Genomic DNA, 25,104 nt, shown 5'->3' on the forward strand with positions numbered 1-25,104 from the left:
TTAAGAAACATTCTGTTAGGGATGGCATAAACATAAAAAGAACTTTAAGGTAAAGTTTCTTTAAGTCTGTTTTTGGAAATACCTAAGACCAGAGTCACAGGGCATTTCAGTGGGGACTTCTGTGCCTTTAAGGCAATGACCGCAGGCATTACTCACTCAGTTCATCCCCACTCTGCAGTATGGATAAACACAATATGCCCTGTACAGATTCTCCACTCAGTGATTTGGGTTAAACAGATTAAGGACATGCAAATAGTTTGGAACTATAATAGATCATTCTGAATCACAGCAGTGGCATGGAGACATTACTGGGTAATCTCTTGGAAAAATATAAAATCAGGATGACTAATGATATCCACAAGAAATTCTTCCAAGCTAGGCACATAGGGCAACACTTCAATCTTAAGTATTCTCCTTGTACAGGAAGTGGTGTAAGAACACCAGTATATAAATAATTGCTGCTTGAAATGGAAAAATAAAATCAAATAAAAATGGGTCCAAAAAAGGGAAAATGGTCCAAAGTAGCAGTCCACTCCCTCACAGCTGTAAATTACTCATCAGTCGTTAATGTCAGTGTACTGAGCTGGAGCTGAGTCAGTCATCACCCCGGCTGCAGTGAAGCAGAATTTAATCTCCCTCATCTTTTCATTACAGGGCTTCTACTTCATGCATCAGTACGAGAGGAAAGACCAATGCTTTGCAGCAGGAATTCCATCCAGCTTGACTCTGGAACAATTTGGTTCCAAGTGAATCAATTACTCTCAGTAAAAACAAGAGGAATTCCTTCCTTGCCAGCTTTCTATCAAAAATTCTCTAGAGAGATGAAGGAAGAACAGGAATGTTTATTTTTATATCTGCCTCACATTCTCTGGAATCTAGCTGCCCTAATTCATTAATATATGTTTTGCTCCCTCTGTCCCATGTTTAAAGGCAAATGCTTAAAACGGGACAAACAGAATGAAACATTAAAATTCCTCAACAATTCCTCATTCCCTAGTTTTTACAAAAATTGGTATTTTTTAATGTGTTAAATATGTATAAGCCTAATATATTAATAAACATGCCTTCATTAATAAGCATTCTCATAATTTAACTGAAAAAGATGCCCACGCAATTAAATCACATAATTGTCATAAAGAGCTCTACTTATTTGTTGGTAGATGTAAAAAAATTGTAACTAATTTCATTTATTTATTTATTTTATCTTTGGCTCCGCTGGGCCCTCCTTGCTACACGGGCTTTTTTCTAGCTGTGGTGAGCTGGGGCTACTCTCTAGTTGCAGTGCACGGGCTTCTCACCGGGCTGGCTTCTCTTGTTTTGAAGCCACCTGGGAAGCCCGGCAGACATAAAATTTAATAGGATTAATGAGAAGTTTTGTAACAACCGATCTCCTGAATATGTATATCTGATTTTTTTTTACTTGACTTCTTAAAGATGAATTAAAACTTTAAAATAGATTTTTGTCAAACCACCCTTCCCTTCACTTACTCATCTTTTTTGTTGTGTCTTCACATTTCTCCCTCCTCTTCATTTACCTAGATATTATTTATGATAACACATTGTTATCATAATCTCCTGCTCCAGTTAACTGCACATGGCTCCAAAATATGCCTGTATTTTCCCCTTCTACTTTTACTGATTGGTTTGAAAAAAACATGTTTCTGAAATTTTTCTCTTGCTACCACTACAAAATATCAACCAGTGGGTAAACATAATTAGATATAGTATTCTGTAGATAATTTCTATGGATTGTTCAACAGAAAATTTTAATATTTTAAAACAAATACTGTAGAAAGGTACTTGCCTACAGTCCCTTCCGTGCCATCTGTTTCCTTTGGAATATAATGTGCAGAAAGATCACTCTGAAGGACTTCGTCTGATGTGGCTCTGGCTAAAGCGGCAGCCAGAAAGGAAGGGCAGTTACTGAAAGAAAACAATAAATGGTTATTCAGCAAGAATTAGAAACATCCCATTTAAAATTATTACTAATTTATTATTAACATATTGTTTCAAAACAAAATTATACCTTTAAACAACATTCGATGCACATTTCTTGAGAGGATATCATATGCTACGCACTTTGCCAAGGCACTGGGTTACTATAGTGGTGAATTAACACAGACATGGCCCCTGACTTTGTGGGGCTTACAATCTGGTTAGGGAGACAGATGATGAATAAGTAAACAAATAGGATATAATTTCAAGTTGGGATAATTTTATAAGGGAAACAAATAGGATAGAGGGCATTAAAGAGAAGTACCTACTTAGAATAGCCAGGAATGCCTTACCTTAAAGGACAAGAAAGACTCAGTTATATGGGGGTGGGATTTGGGGACTGTATTCCAGGCAGAGAAAATAGCATGTGTTCAGACCCTTTCTGAGAGCAAGGTATGTCTAAGGAACTGGAAGAAGTCCAGGAAGATGAAGTACAGCAGGTAACAGGGAGAGTGGTGAGGAATGAGGTCAGAGAAGCGGGAACAGGCCAGTTATACGGATCTCTTGGATGGTAAGGAATTTGGATTTTACTCAAAGTGCAGGGGGAAGCCACTGATGATTATAAGCAAGAGAGGATCATAATCAGATATAGTAAATAAAATAATACGTTGACTGCTGTGTCAAAGGGAACTGGTAGGGAGCAGGAATGAAGGAGAGCGATCAGTAAGGAGACTGTTGTAATCCAGATGAGACTTTTTTAAAAGTGATTACGTTTTAGAGAAAGAAAATATAGAATTTGATTATTATTATTGTATGTAGACGTGAATGACGGCAACATTCACCTAGATGGAGAAAACAAGAAAAGACAGATTCGTGGAGGAAAAGGGTAAAGTAGAAAATGAGAATTCATTTTAGCCGTTAAGTTGGAAAAAATCTCTGCAATATCCTAGTGGAGGTGTCAAATGGTTAATTCTATATTTTAGTGTGGAGCTAAGAGATTTAAGGAAATTTGGAAGTCATGAATTATGGATGGTATTTAAAAGTAGAGAAATAAAGGGAAATTCCCTGGTGGTCCAGTAGTTAGGACTCCGCACTTCCACTGCAGGGGGCAAAGATTCCTTTCCTGGGTGGGGAACTAAAGATCTCACAAGCTGTGCAGTGTAGCTAAAAAAAAAAAAAAAAAAAAAAAAAATTTAAACTATGGAAATAGAATAGATCACATAGAGAAAACAAAAAAAGAGAACTGCTATGGACCAGTGACTTCTATGTGCCTCTGTTTTCCCCCTTTGGAAATAGTTAATTACCTCCTCAATATACCCACTGTATGTTGGGTAGTGGCAGGGAAGGGGGTAGATAATATGCCACTATAGTCCCTAGGTGTCAAAATCAAATGGAAGTATATTCAGGGAGCTGTCATCAAGAAATTATACCCAAGGAATCTCATCTGGACCTGACTTCACTGAGATCCTGAACCTCAAGCCAAAGTCTGATGACATTAAGGGACGAAATTTTGGGAGACTCTGAGAGGAGGGGTGAAGGTTTTTTGCATGTGGGAGGGATACGAATTGTGTGGCCAGAACAGACTGTGGCAAGTTGTTTTTTTAAAAAAGATCACAGCAATATTTCTGGTGCTACATGCTCTGTAAGAATCTTACCATTACACATGAAAGTGAATGAGCCTTTAATGAAAAAAGAAGTGGCAAAAGTGATGCTGTGTGGCTTCTGAGGTTTGGTCATAAAAGGCTACATGACTTTCCCCTGGCCTTCTCCTCTCTCTTCCTTCACTTTCTCCTTTTCTTCCCCCTCCTCCTCCTTCCCTTCCCCCTGGGACACAGGTTCATGTGGGTGTTAGCTGAGGCTTCTAGTCAAGAGCTGTTATTATCAATTGCTTGACATGGTAACAGCACAGACCTTCAGAAGATACCAGTACCAGCCTGAATCTTCCAGCTGAGGCCCCAGACATTATGGAACAGAGAAAGCTGAGCCTGCTTTGTCCAGTCTTAATGCTCAAAGAAACTATGAATATAATTAACGACTGTTTCCTGACACTAATTTCTGTGCTAATTTGTTACACAGCCATAATAACTGAAAACCCAACATTTAGAAGCTTAGCAGAAGATACGGAACCTATAAACACTGAAAAGAAATAGCAAGATAAGTAAAAGGCAAACCAAAGGAGTAGAATATTTGAGTGAAGGCAGGGTCAATTGCATTCTACTGAGAAGTCTGATAAGGGAAAATTAGATACTGAATTTAATAACATGTAAATAGATCATCACTGACTGGGTGCCAAGATAATTCAATGGGGGAAAAATAGTCTTTTCTACAAATGGTGCTGGAACAATTGTGATATTCACACACCAAATAATCAATTTAGCCTCTTTCCTTACACCATATACAAAAATCTACTCAAAATGGATCACAGACCTAAATGTAAGAGTTAAACTATTAAAATCTTAAAAAGAAAGCATAGGGGACTTCCCTGGTAGCACAATGGAAAAGAACCTGCCTGCCAATACAGGGGACACAGGTTCGATTCCTGGTCCGGGAATATTCCACATGCCTCAGAGCAACGAAGACTGGGTGCCACGACTACTGAGCCCACACTTCAGAGCCTGAGCTCGGCAACAAGAGCAACCACAGCAATGGGAGGCCCGGGCACCACAACTGCAGAGTGGCCCCCACTCACCACAACTGGAGAAAGCCCTTGCACAGCAACGAAGATCCAGTGCAACCAGAAATAAATAAAATTGTTAAAAAAAAAGAAAGCATAGGAGTAAAACTTCATGACTCTGGATCAGGCAATGGCTTCCCTAAATATGACACTAAAACTACAAGCAACAAAAGGAAAAAATGAGTTAAATTGAACTGTATCAAAATTTAAAACTTTCATGCCACAAATCAAGAAAGTGAAACAACAACTCACACAACAGTAGAAATATTTGTGAATCACATATCTGAAGAGGAGCTGGCATTCAAAATATATAAAGAACTCTTTTAACTTAATAATAAAAAAGACAATGCTATTTTAAAATGGGCAAAGGACCTGAATAGTACTTCTCCACAAAGAAGATATACAAATGGACAATAAACACATGAAAAGATGCTCAACCTCATCAGTTGTTAGGGAAATGCTAATCAAAACCACAGTGAACACTGGGTTCACTGCAATACTGTTTACAATACAAGATACAGAAGCAACCTAAATGTCCATCAACAGAGGAATGGATGAAGATGTGGTACAATGGAATATTACTCAGCCATTAAAAAGAATGAAATAATGCCATTTGTAGCAACATGGATAGACCTAGAAAGTGCCCTACTGAGGTGAAGTGAATCAGAGAAGGAAAAATATCATATGACATCCCTTATAGGTGGAATCTGAAAAGAAAATATACAAATGAACTTACTTACAAAGCAGAAAGAGACTTACAGACTTAGAAAACAAACTTACGGTTGCCGAGGGGAAGGGATAGTTAGGGACTTTAGAAAGGTCATGTACACACTGCTATATTAAAATGGAGAACCAACAAAAACCTGCTCAATGTTATGCGCCAGCCTGGATGGGAGGGGGGCTTGGGGGAGAATGGATACATGCATATGTATGACTGAGTCCCTTCACTGTTCATCTGAAATGACCACAACATTGTTAATCAGCTATACCCCAATCCAAAATAAAAAGCTTAAAAATAAAACCTATCACTAAAGGTTAATAAACATAGAAAAATAACCACAATGAGATACCATTTCAAACCCACATGATGACTATCATTAAAAAGGCAGGTAATGAAACAAGGTTGACAACTATGTGGAAAAATCTGGAACTCTCATGTATTTCTGGTAGGAATGTAACATGATGCAGGTGCTTTTGGCAGTCCTTAAAATGTTAAACATAAAGTTACTAAATGGACCAGCAATTCCACTCATAGGTATGTATCCAAAAGGAACGAAAACAAGGCCTTCCCTGGTGGTCCAGTGGCTGAGATTCATGCTCCCAGTGCATGGGGCCCGGGGTTTGATACCTGGTTAGGGAACTAGATCTCACATGCCATGCTAAAGATTCTGCACACCATAACAAAGAACAGAGATCCCATGTGCTCCAACTAAGACCCACCAGTGCAGCCAAATAAATAAATAAACATTACCCCCCGCAAAAAAAACTCAAAAGAAATGAAAATACACATCCACACAAAAACTTGTACATGAATGCTCATAACAGTATTATTCATAATAGCCAAAATGCATAAACAACCAAATATTCATCAACTGATTATGGATAAATAAAATAGGTAGTATATTCATCAGCCAGAAAAGAATGAAGTATTAATATATGCGTAGTATTAATACAATGTAGATGAAACTTGAAAACATTACAGGAAATGACAGAACCTGGTCACAAAAAAACCACATACTGTAATATTCCATTATATGAACAGTTCAGAATTGACGAATCTATAGAACTAGTAGGGTAGTGGTAGGCTAGGGCTGAGGAATGAAGTGAGAAGGGAACTACTGCTAATGGGGAGGGGGCTTCTTTTGGGGGTGATAAAAATGCTCCAGGGACTTCCCTGGTTAAGAATCGTAGCCTTCCAATGCAGAGAACTAAGACTGAATCCCGGGCCAGGGAACGACGATACGACATGCTGCAGTGCAATTAAGTCTGTGCGTGGCAACTGCTGCGCCCGAGTGCACTGGAGACCCGGCGCACCGCAGCTAAGACCGACTCAACGCAGCCAAATAGTGGTTTCAGTATACTAAGAATGGTTTCACCATCACTCTAATCTGTGGTTCAGAGCAACTGAAAAAATATTTATTCAAATACATAAATACAGTCTTAATATTCAAAGTCTTAGATTATACTGATGGTTAAACCATTCTGAATATACTAAAACCACTGAATCGTATACTTAAATGAGTAACTTTCATGGTATGTGAGTTACATCTCAGTAAAGACAGTTGGAAAAATCACTGACTTTGTTAAGAACCACTGAATAGTGGAAGTGAAAATCAGATTAGAATGGGTTAGTTAAGGAGGGGCAAGGAGGTGTCACAATGGACAGAGTGGGGTGGTAACTTAAAGGGGACCTGGGCCAGAGGAAGTCTGCTGTTTTAGAATGCTGTGGAATCTGACCGCATACTAAATGAAGTCATCCAAAATGAAAGACCGAGGTACTGTGGGAGAGAGGGCGTGACCAAAGGAGCAAAGTTCTCGAGAAGGCGAGAATGGATGAGGTGCAATCCGGGCATGGAAACCCTGATCCGACAGGATGTGGCACATTTCCTTAGTTGGAAAAGGAAAGAAGAAAACGGATACAGAGGCAGGTAGGTTTCCAGATTTCTTAGTAGGAAAATAACAGAATTCCCATCTAATGGTTTGATTCCACCATAACTTATTGCGGCTTACAGTGTGGAAGGCACAGTTCGTGCTCAGGATATACATAACCAAAAAAGACAAAACTCCCTATCTGTGGAGCTTACATTCTAGAGAATGGTTTCCCAATGAAGTATGAGGCTAGATTGGTAGTTCTCAAACTGTTACATGGATCAGAATCATCTCCATGGCTTGTTAAAATACAGATTTTTGGGCGCAATCCTCCGTTTCTGACTCAGTAGGCCTGGAGCAGGGCTTCAGGATTTTCTTTTCTAACATGTTGTGGTGCTGGAGAAGACTCTGAGAGTCCCTAGGACAGCAAGGAGATCAAACCAGTCAATCCAAAAGGAAATCAACCCTGAATATTCACCGGAAGGACTGATGCTAAAGCTCCAATACTTGGCCACCAATGAGAAGAGCCAACTCATTGGAAAAGATCCTGATGCTGGGAAAGATTGAAGGCAGGAGGAGAAAGGCAGAACAGAGGATGAGGTGGTTGGATGGCATCACCGACTCAATGGGCATGGGTTTGAGCAAACTCTGGGAGATGGTGATGGACAGGGAGGCTTGGTGTGCTGCCATTTACGGGGTCACAGAGTCGGACGTGACGAACAGCAGCAGCGTGTTCCCTGCTGATGCTTATGCTGCTGGTCTGGAAACCACATTCTGAGAACCACTAGATTAGGTCATCAGCTGAGTGGTGACAGCAGAAAGCATGTGGGGGAGAACGGATGGAGAGAAAGTAAATATGAAATATCATTCAACAGTGCTAAGAGATTGTTTGAAGTTTGAGACACTTTTTAAATTAGATCAGTCCTTCCGCTTCTATAATCATAGAATAGGTGATTTCTCTACCTGTGTTCATGTGCCATATATAACATGTGTGGGTAAAAGGAACTCTAGTTCATCAAGATTTGAAGTTTTGCAAGGTGAGTACCATTAAGCATAGATGTGGAAGTTGAGCAACTTTTAAAGGATATGATTACAATGTTAGACCATGAACTCTAAGTTGGCTGAGAAAGAAAGAACAGATATGAATTCTAGATCAATGTGGTCTAAATGCAATTACAGAATTGTAGTGGGAATACTTGGACACATAATCTAAAAGGAAAGAATGCTGTAGTCTGAGAACAAGATACTTGCATGTATGATTTTGGAGCTGGTGCAATTTTTATAACAAGGTTTAGGTGGGACCAAGAAAGTGAGTGGCTTAGAAACAGACAATATGGCAAAGTTCACATCCTAAGTCCCCAAGAAAACTTTGAAAATTTCGTTTATCATTCATCAGTATTTTTCAAATTGTAGATTATGATCCATTAGTGGGTAATTATATCAACTTATGAATTGTGAGTCACATTGTTTTTTAAAAAAAGGAAATAGAATAAGGTACAGGAGGTAAGGCTAAGTATTCCAGATATATATTAGGGCATTTTACCAGACCACCTGACCAGTCTCTTGAGAAACCTGTATGCAGGTCAGGAAGCAACAGTTAGAACTGGACATGCAACAACAGACTGGTTCCAAATAGGAAAAGGAGTATGTCAAGGCTGTATATTGTCACCCTGCTTATTTAACTTCTATGTAGAGTACATCATGAGAAACGCTGGGCTGCAGGAAGCACAAACTGGAATCAAGATTGCTGGGAGAAATATCAATAACCTTAGATGTGCAGATGATACCACCCTTATGGCAGAAAGTGAAGAACTAAAGAGCCTCTTGATGAAAGTGAAAGAGGAGATTAAAAAAGTTGGTTTAAAGCTCAACATTCAGAAAACTAAGATCATGGCATCTGGTCCCATCACTTTATGGCAGATAGATGGGCAAACAGTGGAAACAGTGGCTGACTTTATTTTTCTGGGCTCCAAAATCACTGCAGATGGTGATTACAGCAATGAAATTAAAAGATGCTTACTCCTTGGAAGGAAAGTTATGACCAATCTAGACAGCATATTAAAAAGCAGAGACATTACTTTGCCAACAAAGGTCTGTCTAGTCAAGGCTATGGTTTTTCCAGTGGCCATGTATGGATGTGAGAGTTGGACCATAAAGAAAGCTGACTGCAGAAGAATACATGCTTTTGAACTGTGGTGTTGGAGAAGACTCTTGGGAGTCCCTTGGACTGCAAGGAGATCCAACCAGTCCATCCTGAAGGAAATCAGTCCTGAATATTCATTGGAAGGACTGATGCTGAAGCTGAAACTCCAGTCCTTTGGCCACCTGATGTGAAGAGCTGACTCATTTGAAAAGACCCTGATGCTGGGAAAGACTGAGGGCAGGAGAAGGGGACGACAGAGGATGAGATGGTTGGATGGCATCACTGACTCAATGGACATGGGTTTGGGTGGACTCCAGGAGTTGGTGATGGACAGGGAGGCCTGGCGTGCTACAGTTCATGGGGTCACAAAGAGTCGGACACGACTGAGCGACTGAATTGAACTGCATTTTAACAATTATGAAATAAATTGATGACTTTCCCTGAAACACACATGCTATATAAACAGTATTACCAATTATCCTTTCATGCTTATCTAATTTTTCTTGATGAGTCAAAATCTTCCTTCACAGATCTAAACTCTTTGTTGGCATTGCTTGTCTTTACCTTTCATCATGCTTTAGTTTGATTAACTGGACACATTTAGATATTTTGCCTAAGTGGACTTTTAGACATTTATAACATTTACTTGGTCCCTTGGCTATTTTAAAATTTATGTTTTAAAAAATCGGAAAATCTTGATTGCAATCATTTCCTAGAGTTCACCCCAAAAGGATATCTTTTTTTATAGTTATCAAACTATCTGGATCTTGGTTCACTAAAGGTAAGAATGTGAAAACTTCACAGAATAAGGCAAGAACCATTAGTCTCATTTATGTGTCACCTGCAATACATTTTTAGACACAGTTAATGCAATTTTTTACTTTTTGTCAGACAGAATGAAAATATTTTCAGTGAAGGAGGGAAGAAGATTAGCTGACTAATACCTAGATATAAAACATCAAGCTAGACACCTCACCCACATCAGCTATTCCGACATGTCAAAAAGCTGTAACACTTAGCATGAATAAGTTCTTATGGTTTTGATTCTGAAATGAAGGTGATTATTTCTGAAAAATCAGAATTGCAAATATATTTTAAAACATAGTCACATCAGAGAAAATTTGATCAACTCAAATAAATGCTTATCATTAAAGCCTGTCATCTTTAAGAGAACTACCAAGAGCAACTAATATGATAATAACATAGCAAATCAACTTATTTCATCGTTTCCTCATACAATATTTGAAAGAACCCAACACAGAAGGCTTTAGAATTTTAACATTTGGCAAATGTATTATATAGCAAATAACAGAGGAAGGCCAATAATCAAGGCAATCTGGGGAACTGGGGTTTCAAATATTATTATGTTGAGAACACTGCTGAAGAAGAGTATGGTTAGAAGATTTTTAACTTTTGCAGTGTGTGTCATTTTCGGGGACTGGCTCTTTTATTTATTTATTTTTTTTGGCTCTTTTAAAATCAAATTAATCTTAAGGCCCTTCAGATCCAGTCAAAGAACACTCTTTTGCTATTTTAAAAATTAATTAATTAATTTGAGTGTATAGGGTCTTGGTTGCAGCTTGCGGGATCTGTCACTGTGGTATATGGATTCCATTTGTGGCGCATGGGCTTAGCTGCTCCATAGCATGTGGGCTCTTAGTTCTCCAACCAGGGATTGAACCTGCGTCCCTTGCATCACAAAGTGGATTCTTAACCACTGGACCACCAGGGAAGTTCTCTCTTTTGCTGTCTACTTATATTAACAGATATTTCTGAAGTGCTTACCATTTCTATCTCAGTCAATTCACATCCTGCAAACAAAGGAAGTATGTTTTCCTACATTTCAATTTGTTACTTTCTTGTTCTGAGAATCAAAGTACAAACTTTATATATTCACAGATAAAAATAAAATCCTTTCTATTTTATGTCTAAATCATATACAAGATATATGCATAATCACTTTTTGAACAATGTTGAAATATCATTAATTAGGGGTCTGGTTAATTTTTAAGCTTAATCGCATATGTAATTCCAATTCATGGGAATTCCCTAGAGGTCCAGGGGACTTCTTGCTGTCACTGTTAAGGGCAAAGCTGGGGGCCTGGTGTCAATCCCTGGTCAGGGAACTAGGATCTGCAGATCATGTGGATTGGCAAAAAAAAAGAAAAAGAAGGAAAAAGTTTCACTTCATTGAAGTTATCTGCCAATCAACACATGAATGCATATTTGGATTTCTGTGTATACTGACTTTTTCAACATTATATATTGTGAAGCAGAAATCCAGCTCTATTAAGTTTCATAAACTGAACTCTGTGAACAAAGCATGGGATCTTGTTTTAAATAGCTCAGTTGGTAAAGAATCCGCCTGCAATTCAGGAGACCCCAGTTCCATTCCTGGGTTGAGAAGATCCACTGGAGAAGGGATAGGCTACCCACTCCAGTATTCTTGGGCTTCCCTTGTGGCTCAGCTGGTAAAGAATCTTCCTGCAATGCGGGAGACTTGGGTTTGATCCCTGGATTGGGAAGATCCCCTGGAGAAGGGAAAGGCTACCCACTTTCACTTTATTTTATTTTATTTTTATTTTTTTTTTTTTTGATGATGGAAAGGTCCAGTGTTTATTTATTTATTTTTTTTAATTTTTTTATTAGTTGGAGGCTAATTACTTCACAACATTTCAGTGGGTTTTGTCATACATTGATATGAATCAGCCATAGATTTACACTTATTCCCCATCCCGATCCCCCTCCCACCTCCTCTCCACCCGATTCCTCTGGGTCTTCCCAGTGCACCAGGCCCGAGCACTTGTCTCATGCATCCCACCTGGGCTGGTGATCTGTTTCACCATAGATAGTATACATGCTGTTCTTTTGAAACATCCCACCCTCACCTTCTCCCACAGAGTTCAAAAGTCTGTTCTGTATTTCTGTGTCTCTTTTTCTGTTTTGCATATAGGGTTATCATTACCATCTTTCTAAATTCCATATATATGTGTTAGTATGCTGTAATGTTCTTTATCTTTCTGGCTTACTTCACTCTGTATAATGGGCTCCAGTTTCATCCATCTCATTAGGACTGATTCAAATGAATTCTTTTTGACAGCTGAGTAATATTCCATGGTGTATATGTACCACAGCTTCCTTATCCATTCATCTGCTGATGGGCATCTAGGTTGCTTCCATGTCCTGGCTATTATAAACAGTGCTGCAATGAACATTGGGGTGCACGTGTCTCTTTCAGATCTGGTTTCCTCAGTGTGTATGCCCAAAAGTGGGATTGCTGGGTCATATGGCAGTTCTATTTCCAGTTTTTTAAGGAATCTCCACACTGTTTTCCATAGTGGCTGTACTAGTTTGCATTCCCACCAACAGTGTAAGAGGGTTCCCGAAGGAACATACCTCAACATTATAAAAGCCATATATGACAAACACTTTATTTTTTAAGATGATAATTTTTTAAAAATTTATTTAATTGGAGGCTAATTACTTTACAATATTGTAGTGGTTTTTGCCATACATTGACATGAATCAGCTTTGGGTGTACATGTGTTCCCCATCCTGAGCCCCCCTCCCACCTCCCTCCCCATCCCATCCCATCCCTCAGGGTCATCCCAGTGCACCAGCCCCGAGCACCCTGTCTCATGCATCGAACCTGGACTGGCGATCTGTTTCACATGTGATAATATACATGTTTCATTGCTATTCTCTCTCACTTTCACTTTTTTCAGACACACAAAAATAAAACATAGATTCACAGTTTTCCCTGTTGCTCATATTGGCTAGTATCACCTTTATCCTCAGACTATTTATCTGAGTAGGTCAGTGTTAACTCCTCAATTCAACTTCAGAAATAACCACGGCCCCAAATATGTTTGGCATAAGATTTTGAACTATAAAAATACAACTGTATTTACTGAGCATCAACAGTTCAGTACTTATCAATGTTTATATTATTTTATTTTAATCAGCCTTTCCCCAAATTGGTCTTTTAAAAAGCTATACAGAATATCTGGGAGCAGTATTTAAGGATGAGGCAGATGTTAAGTATTGTTATGGACTAAAAGTTTGTCTCCCCGCCCTAAATTCATATGCTGAAATTCCAATTCCCAAAGTAATGGTATTTGGAGGTGGAACCTTTGGGAGGTAATTAAGTGATGAGGATGGATCCCTTGTGAATAAGATTAGTGCCCTTATGAAAAAGAAATCCCATAGGAGCCAAGATGGCGGAGGAGTAGGACGGGGAGACTACTTTCTCTCCTACAAATTCATCAAAAGAATATCTGAACGCAGAGCAAACTTCACAAAACAACTTCTGATCGCTAGCTGAGGTCATCAGGCGCCCAGAAAAGCAGCCCATTGTCTTCGAAAGGAGTGCTGTATAGTTGGAGAAGTCCTGAGACTACAGGAAGAATAAAACTAACATCCAGAGGCAGGAGACTTAAGCCCAAAACCTGAGAACACCGGAAAACTCCTGACTACATGGAACTTTAAGTAATAAGTGACCGTCCAAAAGCCTCCATACCTACACTGAAACCAACCACCACCCAAGAGCCAATAAGTTTTAGAGCAAGACATACCAAGCAAATTCTCCAGCAACGCAGGAACATAGCCCTAAACGTCAACATTCAGGCTGCCCAAGGTGACACCTAACACATAGACCCATCTCAAAACTCATTACTGAGCACTCCATTGCTCTCCAGAGAGAAGAAATCAAGTTCCACGCACCAGAACACCGACGCAAACTTTCCTAACCAGGAAACCTTGACAAGCCAATCGTCTAACCCCACCCACTGGGTAAAACCTCCACAATAAAAAGGAACAACAGACCTCCAGAATACAGAAAGCCCAGTCCAGACACAGCAATCTAAACAAGATGAAAAGGCAGAGAAATACCCAACAGGTAAAGGAACATGAAAAATGCCCACCAAGTCAAACAAAAGAGGAGGAGATAGGGAATCTACCTGAAAAAGAATTTAGAATAATGATAATAAAAATGATCCAAAATCTTGAAAACAAAATGGAGTTACAGATAAATAGCCTGGAGACAAAGATTGAAAGATGCAAGAAATGTTTAATAAGGACCTAGAAGAAATAAAAAAGAGTCAATTAAAAATGAATAATGCAATGAATGAGATCAAAAACACTTTGGAGGGAACCAAGAGTAGAATAACGGAGGCAGAAGATAGGATAAGTGAGGTAGAAGATAAAATGGTGGAAATAAATGAAGCAGAGAGGAAAAAAGAAAAAAGGATCAAAAGAAATGAGGACAACCTCAGGGACCTCTGGGACACTGTGAAACGCCCCAACATTCGAATCATAGGAGTCCCAGAAGAAGAAGACAAAAAGAAAGGCCATGAGAAAATACTCGAGGAGATAATAGCTGAAAACTTCCCTAAAATGGGGAAGGAAATAGCCACCCAAGTCCAAGAAACCCAGAGAGTCCCAAACAGGATAAACCCAAGGCGAAACACCCCCAAGACACATATTAATCAAATATAATTAAAAAGATCAAAACAACAAAGAAACAAATATTAAAGCAGGCAAGGGAGAAACAACAAAACACACCAAAGGGATTCCCATAAGGATAACAGCTGATCTATCAATAGAAACCCTCCAGGCCAGAAGGGAATGGCAGGACATACTGAAAGTAATGAAAGAGAATAACCTACAACCTAGATTACTGTACCCAGCAAGGATCTCATTCAGATATGAATGATAATTCAAAAGTTTTACAGACAAGCAAAAGCTGAGAGAATTCAGCACCACCAGCCAGGTCTTCAACAAACGCTAAAGGATCTTCTCTAGATGGGAAACACAGAAAGGTTGTATGAACGTGAACCCAAAACAACAAAGTAAATGCAACGGGACCACGCCTATCAATAATTACCTTAAATGTAAATGGGTTGAATGCCCCAACCAAAAAACAATGACTGGCTGAATGGATACAAAAACAAGAACCCTATATATGCTGTCTACAGGAGACCCACCTCAACACAAGGGACACATACAGACTAAAAGTGAAGGGCTGGAAGAAAATATTACATGCAAATGGAGACCAAAAGAAAGCAGGAGTCGCAATACTCATATCAGATAAAATAGACTTTCAAATAAAGGATGTGAAAAGAGACAAAGAAGGACACTACATAATGATCAAAGGATTAATGCAAGAAGAAGATATAACAATTATAAATATATATGCACCCAACATAGGAGCACCGCAATATGTACGGCAAACGCTAACGAGTATGAAAGAGGAAATTAATAGTAACACAATAATAGTGGGAGACTTTAATACCCCACTCACAACTATGGATAGATCAACTAAACAGAAAATTAACAAGGAAACACAAACCTTGAATGACACAATGGACCAGCTAGACCTAATTGATATCTATAGGACATTTCACCCCAAAACAATCAACTTCACCTTTTTCTCAAGTGCACATGGAACCTTCTCCAGAATAGATCACATCCTGGGCCATAAATCTGGTCTTGGAAAATTCAAAAAAATTGAAATCATTCCAGTCATCTTTTCTGACCACAGTGCAGTAAGATTAGATCTCAATTACAGGAAAAAAATTGTTAAAAATTCAAACATATGGAGGCTAAATAACACGCTTCTGAATAACCAACAAATCATACAAGAAATCAAAAAAGAAATCAAAATATGCATAGAAATGAATGAAAATGAAAACACAACAACCCAAAACCTATGGGAACTGTAAAAGCAGTGCTAAGGGGAAGGTTCATAGCATTACAGGCTTACATCAAGAAACAAGAAAAAAAACCAAATAAATAACCTAACTTCTACCGCCTAAAGCAATTAGAGAAGGAAGAAATGAAGAACCCCAGGGTTAGCAGAAGGAAAGAAATCTTAAAAATCAGGGCAGAAATAAATGCAAAAGAAACTAAAGAGACCATAGCAGAAATCAACAAAGCTAAAAGCTGGTTTTTTGAAAAAATAAACAAAATTGACAAACCATCAGCAAGACTCATTAAGAAGCAAAGACAGAAGAACCAAATTAACAAAATTAGACATGAAAATGGAGAGATCACAACAGACAACACTGAAATACAAAGGATCATAAGAGACTACTACCAGCAGCTCTATGCCAATAAAATGGACAACTTGGATGAAATGGACAAATTCTTAGAAAAGTATAACCTTCCAACACTGAACCAGGAAGAAATAGAAGATCTTAACAGACCCATCACAAGCAAGGAAATCGAAACTGTCATCAAAAATCTTCCAGCAAACAAAAGCCCAGGACCAGATGGCTTCACAGCTGAATTCTACCAAAAATTTAGAGAAGAGCTAACACCTACCTTACTCAAACTCTTCCAGAAAATTGCAGAAGAAGGTAAGCTTCCAAACTCATTCTATGAAGCCACCATCACCCTAATTCCAAAACCAGACAAAGATGCCACAAAAAAAGAAAACTACAGGCCAATATCACTGATGAACATAGATGCAAAATTCCTTAACAAAATTCTAGCAAACAGAATCCAACAACATATTAAAAAAATCATACACCACGACCAAGTGGGCTTTATCCCAGGAATGCAAGGATTCTTTAATATCCGCAAATCAATCAATGTAATACACATTAACAAACTGAAAGATAAAAACCATATGATTACCTCAATAGATGCAGAGAAAGCCTTTGACAAAATTCAACACCCATTCATGATTAAAACTCTCCAGAAAGCAGGAATAGAAGGAACATACCTCAACATAATAAAAGCTATATATGACAAACCCACAGCAAGTATCACCCTCAATGGTGAAAAATTGAAAGCATTTTCCCTGAAATCAGGAACAAGACAAGGGTGCCCACTCTCACCACTACTATTCAACATAGTGTTGGAAGTTTGGCCACAGCAATCAGAGCAGAAAAAGAAGTAAAAGGAATCCAGATAGGAAAAGAAGAAGTGAAACTCTCGCTGTTTGCAGATGACATGATCCTCTACATAGAAAACCCTAAAGACTCTTCCAGAAAATTACTAGAGCTAATCAATGAATATAGTAAAGTTGCAGGGTATAAAATTAACACACAAAAATCCCTTGCATTCCTATATACTAACAATGAAAAAACAGAAAGAGAAATTAAAGAAACAATACCATTCACCACTGCAACAAAAAGAATAAAATACTTAGGAGTATATCTACCTAAAGAAACAAAAGACCTATACATAGAAAACTATAAAACACTGATGAAAGAAATCAAAGAGGACACAAACAGATGGAGAAACATACCGTGTTCATGGATTGGAAGAATCAATATTGTCAAAATGGCTATTCTACCCAAAGCAATCTATAGATCCAATGCAATCCCTATCAAGCTACCAACGGTATTTTTCACAGAACTAGAACAAATAATTTCACAATTTGTATGGAAATACAAAAAACCTCGAATAGCCAAAGTAATCTTGAGAAAGAAGAATGGAACTGGAGGAATCAACTTGCCTGACTTCAGACTATACTACAAAGCCACAGTCATCAACAGAGTATGGTACTGGCACAAAGACAGAAATAGAGATCAATGGAACAGAATAGAAAGCCCAGAGATAAATCCACGAACTTATGGACACCTTATCTTTGACAAAGGAGGCAAGGATATACAATGGAAAAAAGACAGCCTCTTTAACAAGTGGTGCTGGGAAAACTGGTCAACCACTTGTAAAAGAATGAAACTAGAACACTTTCTAACACCATACACAAAAATAAACTCAAAATGGATTAAAGATCTAAATGTAAGAACAGAAACTATAAAACTCCTAGAGGAGAACATAGGCAAAACACTCTCCGACATAAATCACAGCAAGATCCTCTATGACCCACCTCCCAGAATATTGGAAATAAAAGCAAAACTAAACAAATGGGACCTAATGAAACTTAAAAGCTTTTGCACTACAAAGGAAACTATAAGTAAGGTGAAAAGACAGCCCTCAGATTGGGAGAAATAATAGCAAATGAAGAAACAGACAAAGGATTAATCTCAAAAATATACAAGCAACTCCTGAAGCTCAATTCCAGAAAAAATAAATGACCCAATCAAAAAATGGGCCAGAGAACTAAACAGACATTTCTCCAAAGAAGACATACAGATGGCTAACAAACACATGAAAAGATGCTCAACATCACTCATTATCAGAGAAATGCAAATCAAAACCACAATGAGGTACCATTACACGCCAGTCAGGATGGCTGCTATCCAAAAGTCTACAAGCAATAAATGCTGGAGAGGGTGTGGAGAAAAGGGAACCCTCTTACACTGTTGGTGGGAATGCAAACTAGTACAGCCACTATGGAGAACAGTGTGGAGATTCCTTAAAAAACTGGAAATAGAACTGCCATATGACCCAGCAATCCCACTTCTGGGCATACACACTGAGGAAACCAGATCTGAAAGAGACACGTGCACCCCAATGTTCATCGCAGCACTGTTTATAATAGCCAGGACATGGAAGCAACCTAGATGCCCATCAGCAGATGAATGGATAAGGAAGCTGTGGTACATATACACCATGGAATATTACTCAGCCGTTAAAAAGAATTCATTTGAATCAGTTCTAATGAGATGGATGAAACTGGAGCCCCTTATACAGAGTGAAGTAAGCCAGAAAGATAAAGAACATTACAGCATACTAACACATATATATGGAACTTAGAAAGATGGTAACGACAACCCTTTATGCAAAACAGAAAAAGAGACACAGAAGTACAGAACAGACTTTTGAACTCTGTGGGAGAAGGTGAGGGTGGGATGTTGTGAAAGAACAGCATGTATATTATCTATGGTGAAACAGGTCACCAGCCCAGGTTGGATGCATGAGACAAGTGCTCGGGCCTGGTGCACTGGGAAGACCCAGAGGAATCAGGTGAAGAGGGAGGTGGGAGGGGGGATCGGGATGGGGAATAAGTGTAAATCTATTGCTGATTCATGTCAATGTATGACAAAACCCACTGGAAAAAAAAATAAATAAATAAATAAAAGAAAAAGAAATCCCAGAGAGCTCCCTTGCCCCTTCCACCAGGTGAGGACACAAGGAAAATAGTTATCCATATGCCAGAAAGCATGCCCTCACTAGACAGTGAATCTGCCCATGCTTTGATCTTGAATTTCCCAGCCTCCAGAAATGTAAGAAATAAATTTTTGTTGCTTGTAAGCCTTCCAGTCTACAGTCATTTGTTAAAGCAGCCCGAATAGACGAAGATAATCATCATGTGTGCATGCTCAGTAGCTCAGTCATGTCTGACTCTTTGTGACCCTATGGATTATAGCCCACCAGGCTCCTCTGTCAATGGGATTTTTAGGCAAGAATGCTGAAGTGGGTCACCATTTCCTTCTGCAGGGGATCAAACCCAGGGATCAAACCCGCATCTCCTGTGTCTCCTGTATTGGTAGGCAGATTCTTTACCACTGAGCCACCTGAGAAGCAAGACAATCATTACGGGAACTACTCAAATCGCTATCATAATCAGTGGAGCACAGAGAAGCAAAACGTGTGTTCTGAGTACGCTCATTTCTTATGCTCTAGATGAGCAAGGATTTCCTTAGATTTCATCACAGGACCAAGTCACAGAAGAATCCAGAGCATTCCCTTCACCTAAAGGGCTTGCAGGAATATTTTTAAAAGACGAAGAATAATTAGGGATCACTACTGACTTTGAAGCCTGGACATAAACAGTTGCACACAAGCAAGACCTAAAATTTCTGCCAATTTATCCTTTAATTGCTATTCACTCAGTATTCTGGCCTGGACAATCCCAAGGACTGTATTGTCCATGGGGTCGCAAAGAGTCAGACATGACTGAGCAACTTTCACTTTCACTTGTTGGAGAGAGGTTTTAGCAGAAATATGAGGAGTTAGAAAGCTTGGTTCTAGTTCTAGCTGGGTAACCTGAGAAAAGATGCTTAAATTCTCTGGATTTTAGTTCCTCAAAGGAAAAATGAAGAAATGGAAATAAAATGACTGTGAAGTCTCTTCCAGGTTTAAAATTCTAATTCTATAATTCTATTCCAATAAGGTTTTGAATTTCAAAGATAAAACAAAGGCAATTTAAAGGTATAAATTAACATACTTCAGATCCAAACAAATGTTCTTACATACATACACCAAGCAGAATGGAAATAAATGCTATATATTCCTTATGTAAGCAATATGGGGATACTCTCTCCTTTATATACCAGGTGTATTGTTAAAAGCTGAATGTATATTTATTTTGATAAATGCAATCAATCCTTGCAGTCAATCTACCAGTTAAGGAAAGAATCCTTCAGATTTTACATATTGTTTTCTTAAAGAGACATGTCTATGCCATAAGCATCATATGAAATAATATTGTTACCAACTGGTTATGAAGTTTTATATTTCACTGCATTGGGTCTTCGTTGTTGCACAAGGGCTTTCTCTGGCTGCAGTGTGCCCGCTTCTCACTGCCGTGGCTTCTCCTGTTGCAGAGCATGGGCTCTAGGGTGTGCAGGCTTCAGTAGTTACCGCACACAAGCTCAGTAGTTGTGGCTAGCTTTATATTTAAAACAAAAGAGTACTATTTCCTACCTCTTTAAAAATGTTTATTTACAAGAGCTTATAATTCTTTCTCCACTTTATAGGCTGACATGAATCCAGTCCAATTTTTCCACTAGAGAAAAGGAAAGAAGTCAGATTGGAATTGAATATGAAAGCTGACTCTCTTTCAGCACTGTATATTGCCATCTTGGTATGAAGCATGAACCAATAGCCAAATAAGATTATTCTAGCATAAAATATCTAATTTTCATTTATTTTCAAATATTTGGGTGGATAAGTTTTGTTAGATGGACAGGATAGTATTTTAGTCAGATATTTTCCCTGAGTTGTCTTGTTAGTATCTTCTACTTGCATAATAAGACAATACACATTTTAAGACTGCACTCTGAATTCTTGCTATAAACCAAGTTAGGAAGCATTTTCCGCACAATGCCAAACCTACACAAATCACTAAAGACATTATTAGATAAATTAGAGGTTTAAAAGTACATCCTTCCTGACATTGGCAACGTGGGCGTCGGCAAAGCACCCACAGCTGTGTTTCAGCAGTCTTGGCAGAGCATTCCTAAGGTAATGAAAATTCTGGAAGGTGGAAGTTTCCATTGGTTAATTCTAAGAGAGACTTGTCTAGAACAGCCTCATCTCAGCCCACATATCATGATGCTGTCTACTCAAGTAGGCCCTTGCTAGGGTGATAACATGTAAACGTTAAATTTCTCATCATTCCCATCCCCCAGGTTAATCATATGTATTTTAAATCTAGAATAACACATTAAATTAAAATAAAGGAGGCAAATTCTCTACCAGACTTGGTCTTCTTTTTCTTAGTGGCCCAAATGGGGTTAAAACCAGGATTGAAGTTTTTCCTCTTTAAGCTATTTTCTTTCTTTCTAAAACAACCTCTAGGAATACCACCTGGAGTCAGCTGATTATAATGCCCACACATCACAGATTCTCTTAGTGAGCTTTTCTGAATATAAATAATGTTAACTACCAAATGACTAGCTCCTAAAGTTCTGGATTTGAGGTTCTTACAACAGAAATTTCATTCCCTACTGTTGCTATCAGTATAATTCTAACAATCATTTGTTCACTCTGAACAGGTTGATATTCAAGCAAAGCCAAGAGTATCCTAAGTTTTCTGTGAATAGCAGTCTAGGTGTTATACAATCACCAAAGGTCAAACTAGCACCAGTGGCATAAGACCACAAAAAGAAGACAGCTTAGCAGTAACTCTTTTCTGTCACTACTGTTCCATGGCCAAAAGGAATTAAATTGTACCAGTTACTGAAACGCGTCCACATCACCAGTGTTCCTTCTGGAGGCTAACTCCTACAGTCTAGTCTCTGGTCTCACACAGTGAGGAGCATCTGACTGCTGATTACTCCCTCTGCTTTGATACACTTCCTTTTCGAGGTTTCCAGAACATCACACTCTCCTACACCTTACTCACAGGATTCTGTCTTCTCAATCTCATCTGATGGTTCCTTCTCTTCTTCCTGCATTTGGAATTCCTTTTACCATGTTGCAAGTCTTTTCTTCTTTTTGCACAGACTTCATCAATTTTTAGTATACAATATACGTTTGTTATTTATTATGTTTATCATTTATTCTAGACTTTATTCTTCTTCCCACTAGACTGCAGATTTTTAAATTTATTTTTGTTGGAGTATAACTGCTTTACAATGTTGTATTAGTTTCTACTATATAGCAAAGTGAATCAGCCATATGTATACATATATCCACTCTTTTTTGGATTTCCTCCCCATTTAGATCACCACAGAGCATTGAGCAGACCACAAATGTTTTGGTCTACTTTTTGTCATTGATATCTAATGCCCACATCTGTGCCTGGCACACAGTGATCAGCAAGTATTAGCTGAATTAATATTGAATAAATAAGCTTCTGTCTTCCTGATTTATATATGTTTAAGCCAGGCTTCTGGAGAAGGCAATGGCACCCCACTCCAGTACTCTTGCCTGGAAAATCCCATGGACGGAGGAGCCTGGTAGGCTGCAGTCCACGGGTCGCTAGGAGTCGGACACGACTGAGCGACTTCACTTTCACTCTTCACTTTCATGCACTGGAGAAGGAAATGGCAACCCACTCCAGTGTTCTTGCCTGGAGAATCCCAGGGACGGCAGAGCCTGGTGGGCTGCTGTCTATGGGGTCGCACAGAGTCAGACATGACTGAAGCGACTTAGCAGCAGCAGCAGCAAGCCAGGCTTCAGCAATATGTGAACCGTGAACTTCCAGATGTTCAAGCTGGTTTTAGAAAAGGTAGAGGAACAGAGATCAAATTGCCAACATTCGCTGGATCATCGAAAAAGCAAGAGAGTTCCAGAAAAATATCTATTTCTGCTTTATTGACTACGCCAAAGCCTTCGACTGTGTGGATCACAGTAAACTGTGGAAAATTCTGAAAGAGATGGGAATAGACCACCTGACCTGTCTCTTGAGAAACCTGTATGCAAGTCAGGAAGCAACAGTTAGAACTGGACATGCAGTAACAGACTGGTTCCAAATAGGAAAAGGAGTACGTCAAGGCCGTATATTGCTACCCTGCTTATTTAACTTATATGCAGAGTATATCATGAAAAACGCTGGGCTGGAAGAAGCACAAGCTGGAATCAAGATTGCCGGGAGAAATATCAATAACCTCAGATATGCAGATGACACCACCCTTACGGCAGAAAGTGAAGATGAACTAAAAAGCCTCTTGATGAAAGTGAAAGAGGAGAGTGAAAAAGTTGGCTGTAAAGCTCAAACATTCAGAAACTAAGATCATGCATCTGGTCTCCATTCACTTCATGGGAAATAGATTGGATACAGTGGAAACAGTGTCAGGACTTATTTTTGGCTCAAATCACTACAGATGGTGACTGCAGCCATGAAATTAAAAGGCACTTACTCCTTGGAAGGAAAGTTATGACCAACCTAGACAGCATATTAAAAAGCAGAGACATTACTTTGCCAACAAAGGTTGGTCTGGTCAAGGCTATGGTTTTTCCAGTGGTCATGTATGGATGTGAGAATTGGACTGTGAGGAAAGCTGAGTGCCGAAAAATTGATGCTTTTGAACTATGGTGTTGGAGAAGACTCTTGAGAGTCCCTTGGACTGCAAGGAGATCTAACCAGTCCATCCGAAAAGAGATCAGTCCTGAATATTCATTGGAAGGACTGATGCTGAAACTGAAACTCCAGTACTTTGGCCACCTCATGCGAAGAGCTGACTCATTGGAAAAGACCCTGATGCTGGGAGGGACCAGGGGCAGGGGGAGAAGGGGATGACAGAGGATGAGATGGCTGGATGGCATCACCGACTCGATGGGCATGAGTCTGAGTAAACTCCGGGATTTGGTGATGGACAGGGAGGCCTGGCATGCTGCGATTCATGGGGTCGCAAAGAGTCAGACACGACTGAGCGACTGAGCTGACTGACTGAACTGAAGTCATTCCCTAACTTTTCATAATTAATGTCCCAAGAAAGGAGAAAATCAATACATTTTACTAGAGTATTCCACAAAACATGGTGTTGAATTCTTACATGTAGGCTATGAAACTTGGGCTAGTATTAGCAAACAGGTGATAACTATTGGCAAACAGGAACGATAGTCATATTTACACTTTTGCTGTCAAACTCAAATAACTGGTTTATGCTGACACTTCATTTATAGGTGTCTTTAGCCCCTTTCATATTAAAAGATATATGTATAGCCACTTTTATATTATAGCCCCTTTTATATTATAAAAGATAATATATTGAAAAATTTAAAACATGTATGGCTTTTTAATAGGAGCTAAAATAGAACCAGTATTTTTATTTTCTAAGTTTGTCACTCTCAGACTGGCTTGCTGCAGTTTTTTAATATATAATTTTATCTATTTATTTATTTTTGGCTGTGCTTAGTTGCTGCATAGGCTTTTCTCTAGTTGCGGCAGGCAGGGGCTACTCTCTAGTTGTGGGTATGTGGGCTTCTCATTGCATGGCTTCTCTTGTTGTCAAGCGTGGGCTCTGGGGCACTTGGCTCAGTAGCTGCAGCTCCTGGGCTCGTCTAGAGCACACGTTCAATAGCTGTGGTGCACAGGTTTAGCTGCTCCACAGCATCTGGGATCTTCCTGGTTGAGGGACTGAACCTGTGTCTCCTGCATTGGCAGGTAGATTCTTCACCACTCAGCCGCCAAGAAAGCAGGTGCTTCCAAACTCCTCAGGCTACGCCGACAGCCATG

At 39.1% G+C, this 25,104-nt stretch overlaps 2 protein-coding genes across 3 annotated transcripts in view; one reads left to right on the top strand and one right to left on the bottom strand.

Moving 5' to 3' along the window:
* TRIM37 (tripartite motif containing 37) overlaps window positions 1-867 on the top strand; it is a 168,592-nt gene extending 167,725 nt beyond the window's left edge. Inside the window, exon 25 of one of the 2 annotated variants that reach the window (XM_043482864.1) lies at window positions 655-867. In XM_043482864.1, the coding sequence (XP_043338799.1) occupies window positions 655-724 (70 nt within the window). In that variant the 3' untranslated portion in view covers window positions 725-867. The remainder of the gene's footprint in view (window positions 1-654) is intronic. The other variant, XM_043482857.1, reaches the window with a different exon arrangement.
* Window positions 1-25,104, bottom strand: part of PPM1E (protein phosphatase, Mg2+/Mn2+ dependent 1E) — a 239,168-nt gene that overhangs the window by 27,625 nt on the left and 186,439 nt on the right. The window contains exon 2 of the mRNA XM_043482886.1: window positions 1,805-1,923. Coding sequence (XP_043338821.1) covers window positions 1,805-1,923 — 119 coding nt within the window. The remainder of the gene's footprint in view (window positions 1-1,804; window positions 1,924-25,104) is intronic.

Source organism: Cervus canadensis, chromosome 1 (genome assembly GCF_019320065.1).
Source record: "Cervus canadensis isolate Bull #8, Minnesota chromosome 1, ASM1932006v1, whole genome shotgun sequence".
In the NCBI taxonomy this organism is placed as follows: Eukaryota; Metazoa; Chordata; class Mammalia; order Artiodactyla; family Cervidae; genus Cervus; species Cervus canadensis.